The 15,536-nt window shown below is 34.8% G+C and overlaps 1 protein-coding gene across 2 annotated transcripts; it reads right to left on the reverse strand.

The window, feature by feature from the left end:
- Window positions 1-40: 40 nt before the first annotated feature.
- LOC130948107 (protein SLOW WALKER 2) lies at window positions 41-10,487 on the reverse strand. 2 transcript variants are annotated; one of them, XM_057876819.1, is made up of 17 exons: window positions 10,244-10,487; window positions 6,801-7,522; window positions 6,630-6,705; window positions 6,398-6,517; window positions 5,956-6,031; window positions 5,343-5,411; window positions 5,130-5,210; window positions 4,480-4,551; window positions 4,039-4,131; window positions 3,749-3,883; window positions 3,537-3,620; window positions 3,279-3,422; window positions 3,096-3,185; window positions 2,885-2,967; window positions 1,810-2,211; window positions 1,363-1,585; window positions 41-826 (listed from the first exon to the last, which is right to left on the reverse strand). In XM_057876819.1, exons 2-17 carry the CDS (start codon window positions 7,480-7,482, stop codon window positions 197-199), a joined length of 3,060 nt encoding a protein of 1,019 aa, XP_057732802.1. In that variant the 5' UTR covers window positions 7,483-7,522; window positions 10,244-10,487; the 3' UTR covers window positions 41-196. The 2 variants fall into 2 exon arrangements, with proteins under 2 accessions (XP_057732802.1, XP_057732803.1); XM_057876820.1 differs by having other exon boundaries at window positions 10,152-10,442.
- Window positions 10,488-15,536: the final 5,049 nt, after the last annotated feature.

The raw sequence follows: 15,536 nt of genomic DNA on the forward strand, positions 1-15,536 counted from the left end.
TCCACGTTATGAAAATGTTAATGAAATTATGACGCTGGTATAAAACTAAATCTAAAATCAATTCATTTTATAGTTAACGATACACACAATTTTGATATGACGTTACAAAAGCATAGCATGCAAAACTGGTATTGTGGTTCATGTGTGCTAACGACGCTACCAAGCATCAATGTAAAATCAGAACAATGCAATGAGTCTATTTTTTACTCTTTTTGGACTTGTGTTTTTTTCCGGCGGGTTTTTCCCGTGTCCTATGACTCTCGTCACCATCCTCTTCCATTAGATGCTCATACTCTTCGTAACTTGCAAATGGAGATGCCTTTTCACTCTTGCGTTTTCGTTTTTGTTTTCTTTTGTCGACTTCATCTTCATCCTCATCAAAATCAATATCCGAGCCATCGTCAATATCTCCAATCTTAATGTCGTCGTCGTCGTCATCAATGGCATAATCAGCCTCTCCGACATCATCATCAATGACGTCGTCCTCTCCTCCTGACATATCCGACGCTATATCGGCATCACCAATCAAGTCATCGTCTTCCTCTTTAGCGACATTGTCTAAATCATCATAATCATAACTGTCCGGTTCAGCAGTATCCAAGAGATTCTCGATCTCTTCATTATCGCTCTCATCCCCACCTTCAACCTCCTCGTCATCGTCAAAGAAGTCAGCATCCTCATCATCAGCTGACTTCTTTTTCTTCTTCTTCGGTTTAGAGCTCATTTTGTTTGTATAGAATTTGTGGAAGACGAGATCTTCTGGGGGCACATCTTCTTCGGCGAGTGAAAGAATTTCTTTGCCAATCAAGTGGTTGTTAATGTCCATCTGCAAAACAAAGTTCAGAAGTTTTTTTGGAGAAAAGTATAGGAGATAGGGAATCAACGTAGGTAGTCACCGTAGGTTAACCTTTTCTTTTTTTAATTTTAGTTTTTTTTTTTTTTTTCAAGGTAAAGACTTACTTGTAGATGACCTTTGTACATGACCTGAGAAGTTGATATTTGAAAACTGTTTGATGATTTATCAGATTTAACTAAATTGTCATTTATTCTCGACTATCAATTTTACATGAAAACAACTGCATACAAGTTTTTCAATTTTTGGTAGATTTAGGAATTAGAGGGTGTAATTTAAAATTTAAGATTAAAAATTTATGATTTAAAATCTAAAATTTAAAATAAATAAAATAAATTTTAAAGAAAAATAGCTGATAATAGTTGAAAAAACAAATTGGTTTCTTAACATTACTTTCTTTCAAAACAAAAATTACGTAAAGTTAGCTAGCTAAATCAGAATGATGCAGGATTGGCCATAAGCTCAAAAACCATTTTGTGGAAGAGGCAAAAACATAAATGAGTTATTACCTGTTTAGTAGGTTCAATCTGGGAACCACCATGCCATGAGCTCTGTTTCGGTTTCTTCTCCATGAATTTGTCAAGGAAAGCTGAGAGATTTAGGTCACTTAATGGGTTTCCATTGTAGACAACGTTTGCCCCGGAAAGAAGAGTTCTGGCCATGGTGGAAACTGAAGGGTGTGCGTGCGAAGCAAGTACCATTAACTCCCACCAACTTACCCGGTCTGCATTGCTGCAGCAGTGTACAAAGCAACATTAGAGGCGCTACAAATGGATATGAATACAAGGGAAAAAAGCGCAGTTGAAATAATTTTGTAGTCAGGAGTACAAAACATTATACATGATGTGCAGCTCATCTTAGAACCTGGTGTTTATAACAAAAGAAATACCAGAATCTCTTCTAAATTTATGATATTCAAGATGAGGACCAATGTGGAAGAAAATATAGCAAATTACCAATAAGAAGGTTCTCGGTGTCGTGGGTCATAGCCTCCAGGCAGTAAAGACTTCTTGGCAGATACCTTAGATTGCTGTCCTTCATCATCAGATGCAGATTTTGATTTATTTTTGGATGCAGACTTCGGTTTTTTGATACTCGGTTCATCCTTCGCAAGAAAAAAATCTGCATCCTCCTCTGAAGCACCATCTGAATCATCGTCGTCCTCAGAAGATGCTGGAAGATCGTCTTTGCCTTCTGAAGAATCACTATCATTATTTTCATCATCTCCATTCTGAACAAGGGTAATATTATCAGCTTGTTTTTTTGATACGGTGCTAGGTTCATTATCAATTTCTTCTATAACATCTTCAAAGTGTTCAAGTTCGTCATCAATAGATTCATTCTGCAACACCATGTTCCTAAAAGACAAAATATGAACATGATTTTTTTTTGGGGATCAAAAGAGTAGATAGTAAATTCTATAATAAACTTATCCAGAATTGACTAGAAAGACGAGCGTACTCACGTAGTATGCAATTTATGGCAAACATAACAAAGCAGTAGTTAAAGCGGGATGCTTGTGCATTGAGCTACCTATTTTTCATAACGTGAAGTAGTTGTCAAGACAGTACTTTGCATTTGCTTTTAGCTTTTTCGGTTTTTCCAGCAAAAATAAATCACTTCAATAAATAATTTTATTTGAAGTCTAAAAGAATCAGTCTCAGCTTCTGAGGAAAACGTAAGAAAAAACAGTTTTCAGCTTTTACAACAACATAGAAAAAGCAAAGTTATATAATCACTTTCTAAAGATCACAAACAAACATCACTTTTATACTAGTTGATACTGTCTTCAAATTAGAATGTTGACCGGATTATTCAATTGCTGTAATTATCAGCATCAAACACACAATGAAGGAATGTCTGATCTTAAAGCATTTGATACAAGTCGCTGAAAATTTTCTCACTAGCAACTACGTCCAATTTAAATACAACAACAACAAAGTCTTGTCCCACTAAGTGGGGTCGGCTAACTACGTCCAATTTAAATGTGACAAATAAAAATGGCATACACCAAAAAACAACTAGCCTTACCATAGAGGTGGTCTGGCTTTAAGGAGTTCGGACAGAAGAAAAAGGCATGCACAGGCATATTGCGGTGGCATCTGAAGTGCAACCTGAAGCGAAAATAAATAAATAAATAAAAATAGAAATAGAAATAAAAGAAAAAATCAGAAACTTGATTCATGTTACTCTAGATATTAAGATTTAAGAGAAATAGACAAAAAGGCAGTTCAATGATTACCTGCAATAGACGTTTAGAAAAGGCAGCCACACGCTTTAAATTTACATCTCTTTTCATTGCTCTTAGAAGAAGTCCAACAAACATTTCTGCCTGAAATCGAGCTAGTTAGAACTTAGAAATACAGAGAAGTTAAGAATAGCAGAGGAATATAATAAATAAAACAAGAAAAACATCTTTAATTGCCTTGGATGTATTCATGGCAGCTGGAAGCAGAAGTTTAGAGTACAATGCACGGTAAAATCGATCACTGGCTATCTGATTCTTGGATGTGATTTTATCGAGAAGCATCAGTGCTTGAACTCCTACGTTAAAATTTTTTGAATGAACCTGCAGGTTTTCAGCTTTTATCAATATCCAAGAATCAAAATAAGGTCATGACTCATGACAAATGCTCTTGCAACATCTGTCAGCGAAATATTGCAGACCTTCGAATATACTTACCAACCGGAAAAGAATTGGGGTTTGAACATCAACAATGTCATCAACTTCAGTGCTTGATACATAAGGAAATGCCCTATTCACTCCCTGCAAGAAAATCAAGCAGAAATTTGAAAGACTTTGAGCAAGTAAAAACAACATAAAAAAAAAAACTAAAAAGAATTTCACAATCATTAATCAATGTCAGTTCTTGAAAATTACAGTAACATGCTTACAGTTAGGAGTGCTGAAAGAAGCCGGGAGTCCAACTCAGCATGTGATTCAGGTGTACTTTTTGATTTTTGCTCTTTTGGATTTGCCTTGCTGCTTTTATCAAGCTTTTGATTGCTGCTTGCACTTGAGATTAATACCTGAAGATTTCTAATGTGAATATTTTTCTTATTCAATTTTACCTTTTTCCTAACTGTGTAGGGAAAATGCATATTGTCAAATTTTTCTTTTTTTTTTTTTGGCGTGTCGGGGGAAAGGAAACCAATAACACTTGTTTCCTTGGTAAAACTGGTACCTTAAACAGCGCAAAATAAACATCTATTAGACGTTTTGCCACTTTTGGTCCATCTCCTCTATTTGTTAGACGGATTTGGCTTAAGAAGTTAACCTGAAAACATAGTCAAGAAAAATCAATCAGACTCAGTCAAACAATGACCATTTCTGGATGGATTTGTGGAGTCAGTTTTTCAATTGAAAAATTGAAGGGCTAACTTATGATACTACTGAAAAGTGACATCAAAAGATTAAGTCTTGCAATACAGAATATTGTCGTTTAACATAATAAAACACAAAAATAAAATAAGTCTGAAATATACTGAAGTCAGGAATTGTTAGCCATAAATTTCAAAACATGATAGGACAGACAAAAAGTAAAACTTGTGATTCTTTGAGTCTAATATGTAAGAGGGAAATATTAAATTATATGCACAAAACACTAACAAAGTTTAGGGCATACAGCATGGTACTGTGAACGTGGTCCTAAATGGGGCCGAAAGAGAAAAGTATCCACCTCGTCAATAACCACGGCCTGTATGGAAACATTAAAAATAAAATAAAATTAGCTTATACAATCACACATTCACACTAATAATCAAGGACCAAAGAAAATATATGAAAAAGGAAGAGAAAAGAAATCAAAGGGGGTCTAAATATCATTACCAAAAGGCAAGGACCCTGAAACATAAATAATCCATTTTCTTAATCAAGAAAATGAACATGCAAAAGGAAATCATATGGACCGTGCAATCATTTTTTCTTCAAGCATATACTCCCCCCCAAACAACAAAACCCCCACCCCCAAGGAAGCACCTTGTCATATGTAAATTGTAATGACAGGATGGATAAGCCATGACTAATCAGAAAATGGAGATTGAATCCCAAGCAAAAGCCAACCCCCCACCCCCCCCCCCCCCCCCCCCCCCCCCCCCCACCCTTTTCCTCTCTCTCCTGACATAATGACAAGAGAGATTTTACTTGACCTAAATTTAATTTTCTTTTCAAGAATATCTGTCCTACTAATATTTGCTCAAGCACAGAACATTGACAATGGTACTTCCAAAACGATGTAGGAAAATGTTTATAGTAAATGCTGATAATTGTCCATACCTTCATATTTGGGTGGTCAGACAACAGGTTTGACAAGTGATAGTCAGCATTGGATGCGGCCCTATTATCCGGATCCCCAAGCTGTTAAAATTCAAAGTTAAGAGGGAAAAAAACACTTAGCAACAGCATCTGGTAGTTACAGCAAACCAACTAAAGTGAGAACATTGAATGAATATTGAACATGTTCAATTCAGATAGGCATGAATTACCCACTTTATTAACAAGAGCAGAAAGTAGTTTGCACTCTTGCTCTGACTTCCTACTCAACAGCATATATATGCTCTGCAAAAAGAAGGAAAAGCACCAACCAAATATTTGATAAGTAAATCAATTGAGATATGTGTACATTCAAATAGTCTAAAAGCACATTTTTAAGCGTAACAGCATCTTTTGGAAAAAAGTTTCTCGTAAATAACTTTTGAAAGATAGATTTCAAAAAATTGTAGCATCTGTTTGGTAAATCAAACTAAAAATGGCTTTTAATAAACACAAGCAACAACAATTGTATTTGGTAAAATAGCATTTAAAATTTAAAAAAACTATAATAGATATAAATATAAGAGTAAATTTGGATATTTATTAATGTAAGAGGTAATATTAAACTCTTTTAATTTTGATAAACACATGTCAACTTTGAAAAGCTCCTCCTTACCAAACCAAGCCGAAATAGTCTCAAAGCACATTTTTAAGTGTAATAGCTTGAAGATAACATCAAACATATTCTATATTATATAATTATAACATAGTCACTTGTATGTAATATGAATAATAATTTAAAAAGCAATAAAAAAGAGTCGAAGTGTGACTGTGAGAGCAAAATGCCAACCTTTAGTGCCTTGTTTTTAAGAGCCGGTAGCATGTCTCGTGATGCTTCTTCAAGTGCAACAACAAATCTTTCATATCTATGACATCAAGCTATAAAATGCATCAATAACAAAACAGCTTTGGTGGTCAGGAAATTGAACACCACTGAATGAAAAGGTACAATCGTATGATTCCTCAATCAAAATGTTAATAAACACAAAGGACAGTAGTCATATGGGCAAGTTTTGACAGTTAGGTATTCAGCATTAACAACTCATTCTTCCTGCACTTCTCTGTCAGCAGCGGGCTAGAGTTCTATGGAAACGGTCATATAGAATCTAATTATTCTTACTCTGTAGATGCTAGAATAGGAAACAAAAAAATGCAATTCATAATATGCATTTGCCGAGTCAAATAAAATAACTTTAATCGGAAGACAATTGATAAAGTGTGGTGAGGCATACCTCTGCTTCAAACATTCCTCCCAATACCAGAACAGTAGAAGGGAATATCCATCTTTGGTTTCAGGAACATGATTTAATGGCCGCTGTATCAAGGTCTTCAATTTTCGATCCGGTAATAAGCTGCCAGACAAAATATACAAGGTATATGTTTCAGTTATATGTAAACTGGACATTGTCCCATAAAGAAGTTCTTTTGTTAAGTTTTCTATGACAAAATTGGGGAAACACAGACCTCGCAATGAATAATTCTTGAAGTGCTTCAAACCCTGTCAAAGCATGGCGCTTCCCAACCTTGGATGTCACCATTCCTAAAAGAAAGAATAAATTTCATAAAATCTAAGCTTTCACACACATATGGAGTGGGAAAAATAATCAAGCTGGAATAATCAATGAAAAAGTTGACCTAAAAGTGCATCAATTGAGCGGAGGTTTGCAACAGGGTTGTCTCCAACTAACACAGAGAAAGCAGAGACCTTGTCCGCAGCAGTTCCAGACCTCTGTGTAGACACCAGCATCTTGATATCACTGCTCTGCCCTCTCGTCAACTCATAGTCCTGCGCGTACTGCACCATCAACCTCTCACCCAATTCTCTCTTCTTCTCCACAAACCCCCGCCACTCTTCCAAATCCTTCACCTCCACCTTCTTCCCTTCCCCAACCACCTTCGCTTCCAGCTCAGCAGCGTCCTCGAACCACACTCCCAACGCACTCGCCTTCACCAGAGGAAGCTTCGGAAGGTTCTTGAACCTGTTGAACCCTCTCTCCTTGTTCCCGTCTTCCAGTGACAAAACCGGGGGTTTGGGTTTCGGGTTTGCCTTGTCATGGTGGCCATTGCTTCTACTTGTTTCCTTGGTGCTCGGTACTTGGTTGTTCTGCTGCAGTGGTTTGGTGGCGGTTTCGCGTTGCTTCTTATCCTTCTTTGGGGCCTTGTTTGGCTTGCGGAAATCAACGTCGTTGAAACCGGAATAGGATTGGGAAGTGGACAAGCCAAGGGAAGAGGCGAATGAGGCTACGTCGGATTTGATGAGTTCTAAGTCCTGTGGCTCCTTGGAGAGCTTCTTGTTCTTGGAATTGGACTTCGACATTGTTGCATGTGCAGCGATGAAAATTATGGAAGGCACAAAGCTGGGAGAAAAGAGATTAGTCGTAAGTCGTCACAGTCCCTTCGGGGACATCCAATAAAATTGGGGTGAAACTCACTTCCAGTTATATTAACCAAGGTTGCGAGGCCGAACCGATCAATGAACCGGTATGGTAACTGGTTCACTAGTTCAATGGTTCGACCGGTTTAATTAAATATTAATTAAAAATTCAATATATAATTTCAAATATTTAAATTCAATAATTTCTGAACTTATAACATTCAAAATTTCACAATTTCACATAATGTTCTACCACAAAAAAAAAAAACATTAACAACCAAATTTTTAACTAAACACAAGCACTAATCATCACTAATCAGTAATCATCAGAAAATCAGCAACAAGCCAACAACATATCAACAACAACATCATCATTATTTCAGAAAATCAGCAATTCAGAATAAGCAAACATCAACAAAATCAGTATTATTAACTCAGCAACTCAGAATTAAACCCAGCAACTCACAACTAAACCCAACTCCAACTCAGAATTGAACAAGCAAAAATAAATTGAAGATACACCAATGCCTGTTCCAAACAAAACACAATAATTTATATCAGATGCAAGGAAATGCATTGATGCCACAAAGATATCCCATATAAACCTTTAAGAATTATAGGATAATTTCCTTAGAGCAGGTACAAATAGCTCTTGAGAATGATATCTTACAACTTCTAGCAGAAAACACATATTTAAACAAAATATATGGACTAAACTTTCAGTATGAGAAATAAATCATTATAAAATGCAGCAGAAACCATATCATTAAGTTGACTGTAGTAGAACCTTGTATGCAAAAAGCAAAGGTGTAATAATGGTGCTTATTATCAACATAAATAGCACCAACTAAGATGAATCAAATGTGGCCACAACTTTCAAAGCAACTGAAACTTAAACCAACGATTGTAATTCTGAAGCTGCTTGGATCGTGCCAGCAATGATGGCAGGAAAGAAAAGTACTGAAATTGCCAATTTAATTATTTTGATTTATTACAACCAAATCATGAAAATATTCAGAGATGCATGTGAGAACTGGAAATCAAGGTTCTGAAAACCGGACCGATCATCAAACTGTTTTAGTCACTGGTTCATTGGTTTACTGGTCCAACCGGTCTAACCGTGATTCAACCAGAAAAACCATTCCATAATAAAATAATAAATAAATTATAAATAAACATCCTAAATATCTTTCAAATTTAAAACCCTACGTAAAATATCACCAACTAAATGTAATTAATCATCAAAGTATGCAATAACTTGCTGCAAATTTGTGGACAATTAACATAATTATACTTCCATTAAAAATAGCTGGATTGAATTACAATGCAGAAGTTAAACATAGAGAATATTGTCTTAATGTAGCTAAGTCAAGAAGTAAAACAAAAAATGATAGTGTTGCACAATAAACACACAACAGAGCCCGAAACAAACACACAACACAACAGAGGCTGAAACAAAAACACAACAAAGCCTGAAACAAAAAGAATCCAACACGGAGGAGGGGTAGCAAGTCGGCGGAGATCAAGAATAGGGACAGTGCAACCAAACAATGAAAACAGAATTTTGTTTATATAACAAAACAATCAAAACATTCACTAATTGCAAATTTTTTCTTCATAAGAACAGAACAATGAAAACATGAAGCATATAATAAATCAAAAGATCACCAATTGCAAATCTTTTAATAAGAACAAACGTTAGAACAGTGAAAAATGAAGAAAGATTAGTAGTTTTCAACCCAATTTTAACAAAGCTCATCACAATGATTAACAACAAAAAAAAAAGCAATGAAGGAACAGTGAATCAATAACATAGGCAGTGCAAATTCAAGAAACTTCAATAAAATTTAACTACAGAAACAGACAGTAAAGCAGTAATAGAGTTATCAATTTAAAATTTATCATCAAATACAATCAGTGAGCAAAACCAATCAACCAAGTACTGACTGGGCATTCGAAAAAAAAAAAGAATCAAAAGAACATTTAAATCACAGCAAAAACACAACAACAATAGGAACATTTAAAACAAAGCAACCAAAAAAAAAATCTAAAAATCACCATTGCTGAAAACAATGATTTGATCCGTGTATGCTCAAAGAATTAAAAGCTAAGCTTACAGGAAAGTGAAGAATACCAAAACCAAAGAACCTTCAATCACAGCTTAAATCAAGAACAGAAAATCACAACAAAAACAAAAAAATTAAAAGTAACAGAAGAACAACAGAACAACAACACAAGAACAATTAGCAAATTAACAAATTCACAATAACAGTTAAAAATTTACCAAAAGAACACTAATGCAAGTGGAATCATCATGCTAATATGTTTTCTGCAAAGATGCTATTTGTGCAGCTAAAATTTCATAATTACTAAGATCCAATTATTCTAATTTCACATGCAATCAACTTACTAAGTTTCTAAAAGCTAGAAATTATAAAACCAACCAGAAATATGGTTAAAACATTTCATCAAATATGTTGAGTGCGGTAAAATTAAAACAAAACAAGAGAATTCAAAGCTTAATATCAATGAGATAGAGAAGAGAACATAACTATTGTAACTTTAATTCAATCTATGAAATAATCCAAACCACTACCAAATCAAATAGTTACTTATTGTAATAGAAATCAGAAGTTGCAGAGTTTGAGGCAGAGTATTGGTGTTGTGTGAGTGTATTGTCTGGTGGCGGGTTTAGGGAACTCACGGCGGCGACAAAAGAGAGGAGTTCGACGGCTAGGTGGAGCACGCGGGTTGGTCGCAGTGTTTGAAGCAGAGCAACGTGGCTTCCAGACGAACAAGAATGCGAACTCGAACGGTGAACGGCGAAGAACGCGAACGTGAACGGCAAACAAACGGCAAACAAACGGCGACCTGGGCTGGGGGCTGGGGGCTGGGGGCTGGGGGGCTAGGGTTCTTTGTTCTTTCAATTTTAAACTTTCACTTTTCAGTTTGAGAGAGGAGAGGAGTGGGGCTGGGCTGCGTTGGGGTTTAGGGTTTTTTCTTCTTTTTTTTTTTCTTAAGCTGTAAAACGGCGCCGTTTGGAGGGATATACTACACCAAAACCCTTTAAAAAATTGGCCGGTTTTGGCTATTCGTTAATTGTCGATTCGACTGGTTTTTTGCCAGACAGTAGCAGTGTACATGATCTGATTTGGTCCAAAAATCCGGTTTGAATCTAAAGTATTTTTGCATATATTGGCCCGGATCCGAAGTGGTTTGGGTTTGATCCGGGAACAAAAAACAACACTTAGAAGAATACTTCAATTGGGTTCGGGGTATAATTCGGATCACCCAGTCTGATTCGACGAGGATACATATTTCAAAATTATTATTTTGTATTTAAGAAGTATAAGTAATAAGACTTTAGACTAATATATAATATTTTGTGTTATTTGTATGTAACTTATATATTTTGTGTTATTAGTATTGATTCATGATTATGCTTTAATTTTAGAATTTGGTGAGTATTTATTATATTTTTCTAAGTGAATTTTATCATATGAAATAATTGTTGGAGATTTAAAACTTCTCCCATACAAGCATTCAAAAAGATAATACGTTTTGTCTTAAACTTGTGTTTTCTAACAAATATGGTGTAATATTAATTATTAACTAATCTATTTGATTTTAATAAAAATAATTATGAAACTAGGAAAGAGATATAAAGATGCATGGAATTATGATTAAAGGTTCGATTTTTATCCCGTATAATTGTGTCCCGAATGTGTATAGATTTCATCGAGTTAGGGTCTAAAAAATAGGTTCGATATATATTTATGATTGGCTCTGGATGAGGACAAATCCGATTTCACCCTACCTATATACACCCCTATTAGGCAGTTTATGATGCTAACTGAACTGGCCTGGTGATCGATTTCTAGTTAATCCGGCTGAACCAACCGGTCCAGTTCAATTTTCAAAACTCTTATATTAACGAAAAATTACTAGTTAAAAATGTTACATAATTTGAAGTTATTTAGCTAAATTATTATATGATGACTCTCAATTATTACTTATTAGTATGCTTGTCTTCAACTAAAATTGGAATAATACAAGGTCATAATAGAAACACAACCGTCACGACAAAAAAAAATTTAAAATATTTTTATTGATAAATTTCTCGCTCAAAACAATTAGTTAATGAATATTTACAATTTATAGTGAAGATCTGACATGAATAAGATAAATTGAGAAAATGAATAGGTATAAAATTGCAACATATATTGAGTAATATATATTGTAAAAGTTAAATAGTTCAAAGTAAAAAAAAATATTCCTTGAAAGTTGATAATTGTAGAGAAGAAGACGACATATATGAATGTCATGCATGGCAAATGTGAATATCTAAATTTTGTTTTGTATGACATGCTTTAATTTGATAATAAAGCAATAAGATGACGAAGGATATTCCTCGTGCAATAATAGTAAATTTTGAATGTTTGCATGTGTTTTTGCTTAACTTTTTATATTAAACAAATAGTAACATAAAAGTTAATAGCATAAAGTGAATAGTGTAATAGTTATATACAATTGATATACACTGAATTTTTTATGGAATCCAATTTTAAGATTTGAACTCATAATTACCGTCATTTAATTGTATAAATGAAATCATTAAGCAATAAGAATATAATACATAATGAAATAAAAATGCAATTGACATGGTTGTTATATGTCATTATTATATAGGACATATATTGAGGTTTGAATATAACTAATAAATCAATAAATATTAGTTACACAAAATATAAATGTAAAAGTATGTTGAATAAAATATATAATTTTTACTTGTGTAAATAGAGAATTTTGAAAAAGTTAGCAAAATTGATAGGTGAGTTTGTACTTGAATTGATTGAAAACTGAGTTTTTATTTTTTTTTTCGAATTGGTTGAAAGCCGAATTTGTTCTTGGATTGATTATGACATGTGAAATATTATGATACCTTAGATTAAAATTTGATAAAATGTATTAAATAGAATCTTAAACAAGATTGTTGAAATTGGCTCAAAAATTTGAATGTAATTCAAGTTTTATGAACCTGAGGGGAGTAAGAATTATTTTACTCGCTCCTCACAGACGGCACCAATTGTTCTTCCTGAGTTTGGCCGGTGTATAGCTCATCTGTCGATGAATGTCTTCAAGCTTCTCGTCGGGATGAGTTATACGTCGGCAAGGAGAGAACACACTACTAGAAAATTAGTTATTACAGACGGATATTTCCGACAGATTTTATCCCACGGAAATATAGACAAAATTTCAGAGGGATTTTTTGTCGGAAAACAAAAAAAATGAATTAGAATAAATTACAGACAGAAAAAAGAATCCATCAATAATTCTGTCGGAAAAATTAATTTTTTTCGTGAGAAATGGTTACAAACGAAAAATTTATCTGTAATTAAATGAACAAAATGCTGTATTTTATTAAATTATTACAGACGGATTTTCCGTCTGTAATTTAAAATTTTTCGTTGGAAATATTAAAATAAAGTTCAGCAAACTAACTCATCCTCATTTCACATATTCTTCCCCGCGCCTCCACACCCTCCCCTCCAAATGCTCTATCGGCGGCGCTTCTCAGCCTTGCACCGCCACCGCACCTTGTGCCGCCGCCGCACCTTGCGCCGCCGCCGCACCGAACCTCCATTGCACTGAACTTCCATTGCCCCGTCAGACCCCTTCCCGGCTCTTCTATGTGTGTTGCTTGCGTCATTCCCTTTCGAACCCTAATGTGCATTTATCCGCCACCGTCTTCGTCGCCTTCGTCTACCTTCGCGATTTTATAAAATTACAGCACCGATCGCTCATTCAACGGCACTAACCATAACCAATGGCGTCCGTCGAGAAGCCATTGAAGAAGCGAAAGCACGACACTCTCCCGGAATCCCTACTGCCACACCACCGCCGCTAGCACCGCCGCCACAATCTCCTCAAACCTTAGATTGTCTGCCTACTCCTCCTCCTCCGCCTCTGTCACAGGATGAGGTCGTCACCAAGCAGAGGAACAAAGATGAGGTTCGAACCATGTTTGAGAGCTACTGTCGCATCAAGCTCTTCTTGTCAAAGAAGGAAGGTGATTTCATCCATGACCTTGAACAGAGCTTCTTCGCTCTCGTAAATGCTTCCAGAGGTAAACACTACTAAACAACACTTCATAGTTCATTCTCTATCTTTTTGGAGGGTATAAATTTGAAATCAAGGTTAATGAATTTGAGTTTGTTTATACCATTCAGACCCTAATGTACCATTCTTCTCTTCCTCAGAATATAGCATTTTCTCATATCTTTCTAATTCAGTATTGCTTGCATCACCATTTGCAGGTTTGTGAACTGGACTTGATATTCAACTTCCATAAAGTTTGTCCCCACAACTCCATGTCATAATTTATGTTAATAAACAAATAAATTGTAATAATAATTAGTTATTTCCATTGATTTTTCAAGGTGGCCATCCTGAACAAAAAATACTATGTTTCCCTAATTCCCTTAATCAAATACTGTTTTGTGTTTTCAATGCTTGGTTCATTTGCCATAACTAAATAATCTTATAAGAGTAGATGCTTTATTTGAATTTTGATTTGAGCTATCATTTTTTGTGTATGATATTGCCTGAAAATTATTCCCAACTATTAATAATGTTAGTGTCTTGCTTCACGATGCAAAACTAAAAAGAACAAGTTGCTAACATAGACCTTAATCACGCTAATACGATGATCTTCACGGTTAACAAATGGATGCAGTTTCTCAGTGGAATAGAGAATTAGGGGAATAACAAAGTACTTCCAAGTCTGCAATGATAAAAAGGTAGGTCATTCATATTCTTTTGTTCTTTGACTTTATTTGATAATGTTTTGAATACTAATTAAAATGAAAATCAAGACCTGAAACTAGAGCTTGTGAAACTAAAAATGAAGCTAAAAGAGATCAAGAATTTCACACTGATCAAATCAGGAATTAGCATCCCTATGGTAAGTGCCTTGCCTTCTATGCATTGAGGCTCTTTCCAAAGCATCTTGGTACCTACTTCCTCTGGCTTAGGCATGGACAGGGACTGCAGTAACTGGGGTTAGTTCAACATGCATATTTTACTTAATCCTTATTGTTTGTTTGAAAAATTCTTCTCACTCCTATCCCTAAAAAACTCATTTACACTTAACATCTTTGTAATGCTCTCGTTTTGCTGTTTCTTTGTTATAGGCCATGACTGTCCTCACAATCATTTTCAAAGAACACATTGGTTGAGGAAATTGTTGGAACTCTAGCTTCTTTACCACTAATTTTTCCATATGAGCCATGGCGATTTAAGCATGACAGACACCATGCAAAGAGAACATGTAAGTAATGTTTCTCAATAATGATTTTAGTGGAAGATTTTGTAAATTATTATTAGTTTCCTTATTGTTTTGTTGTGCTTTCAAAACTGTAATATCTCCATTTTTATAGGTTGTATGAAGATATTGCTTGGCACTCTGTTTGGAAAGATGAGTTTGATTCATCTCCTGTTTTGCAAAATGCAATAATATATTTCGAACTTGGATGTCTATAGCTCACTGGTATGGTACATTATGAGATTTTTATTCTATGTGATCAACTATGCCCTATAATATCATTGTTTTATTCCTCAAGAACTTCTTCATTGACTTGAGCAGTGGGCAGTCTCAATTTTAATCTATACTAAATCTTGATATAACCATGTCCTCTGGCAGGTTGATGTGGCACTTTGATTTGAAGATAAGTTTAGCTTGTGTTTTTGCCTTTATGGCGATTGGATGGCCGTTAATTATTTATAAGACAGGAATCATGCGATGGATCAAATTCTGGTTCATGCTATGGCTGGCTAATTTCACTTTACATGTAAAATTTGATATATGGTTATACCATTGGAGTTGGTAACATAGTTTTCAGTATCATATCATATCATAAGCCGCACTGATTATTTTTTGATAAAAGATGATCATTTCAATAATGTTTATAAATTGTAAAATGGATACTATTAATTTA

The sequence above is a fragment of the Arachis stenosperma genome, chromosome 9, assembly GCF_014773155.1.
Source record: "Arachis stenosperma cultivar V10309 chromosome 9, arast.V10309.gnm1.PFL2, whole genome shotgun sequence".
In the NCBI taxonomy this organism is placed as follows: domain Eukaryota; kingdom Viridiplantae; phylum Streptophyta; class Magnoliopsida; order Fabales; family Fabaceae; genus Arachis; species Arachis stenosperma.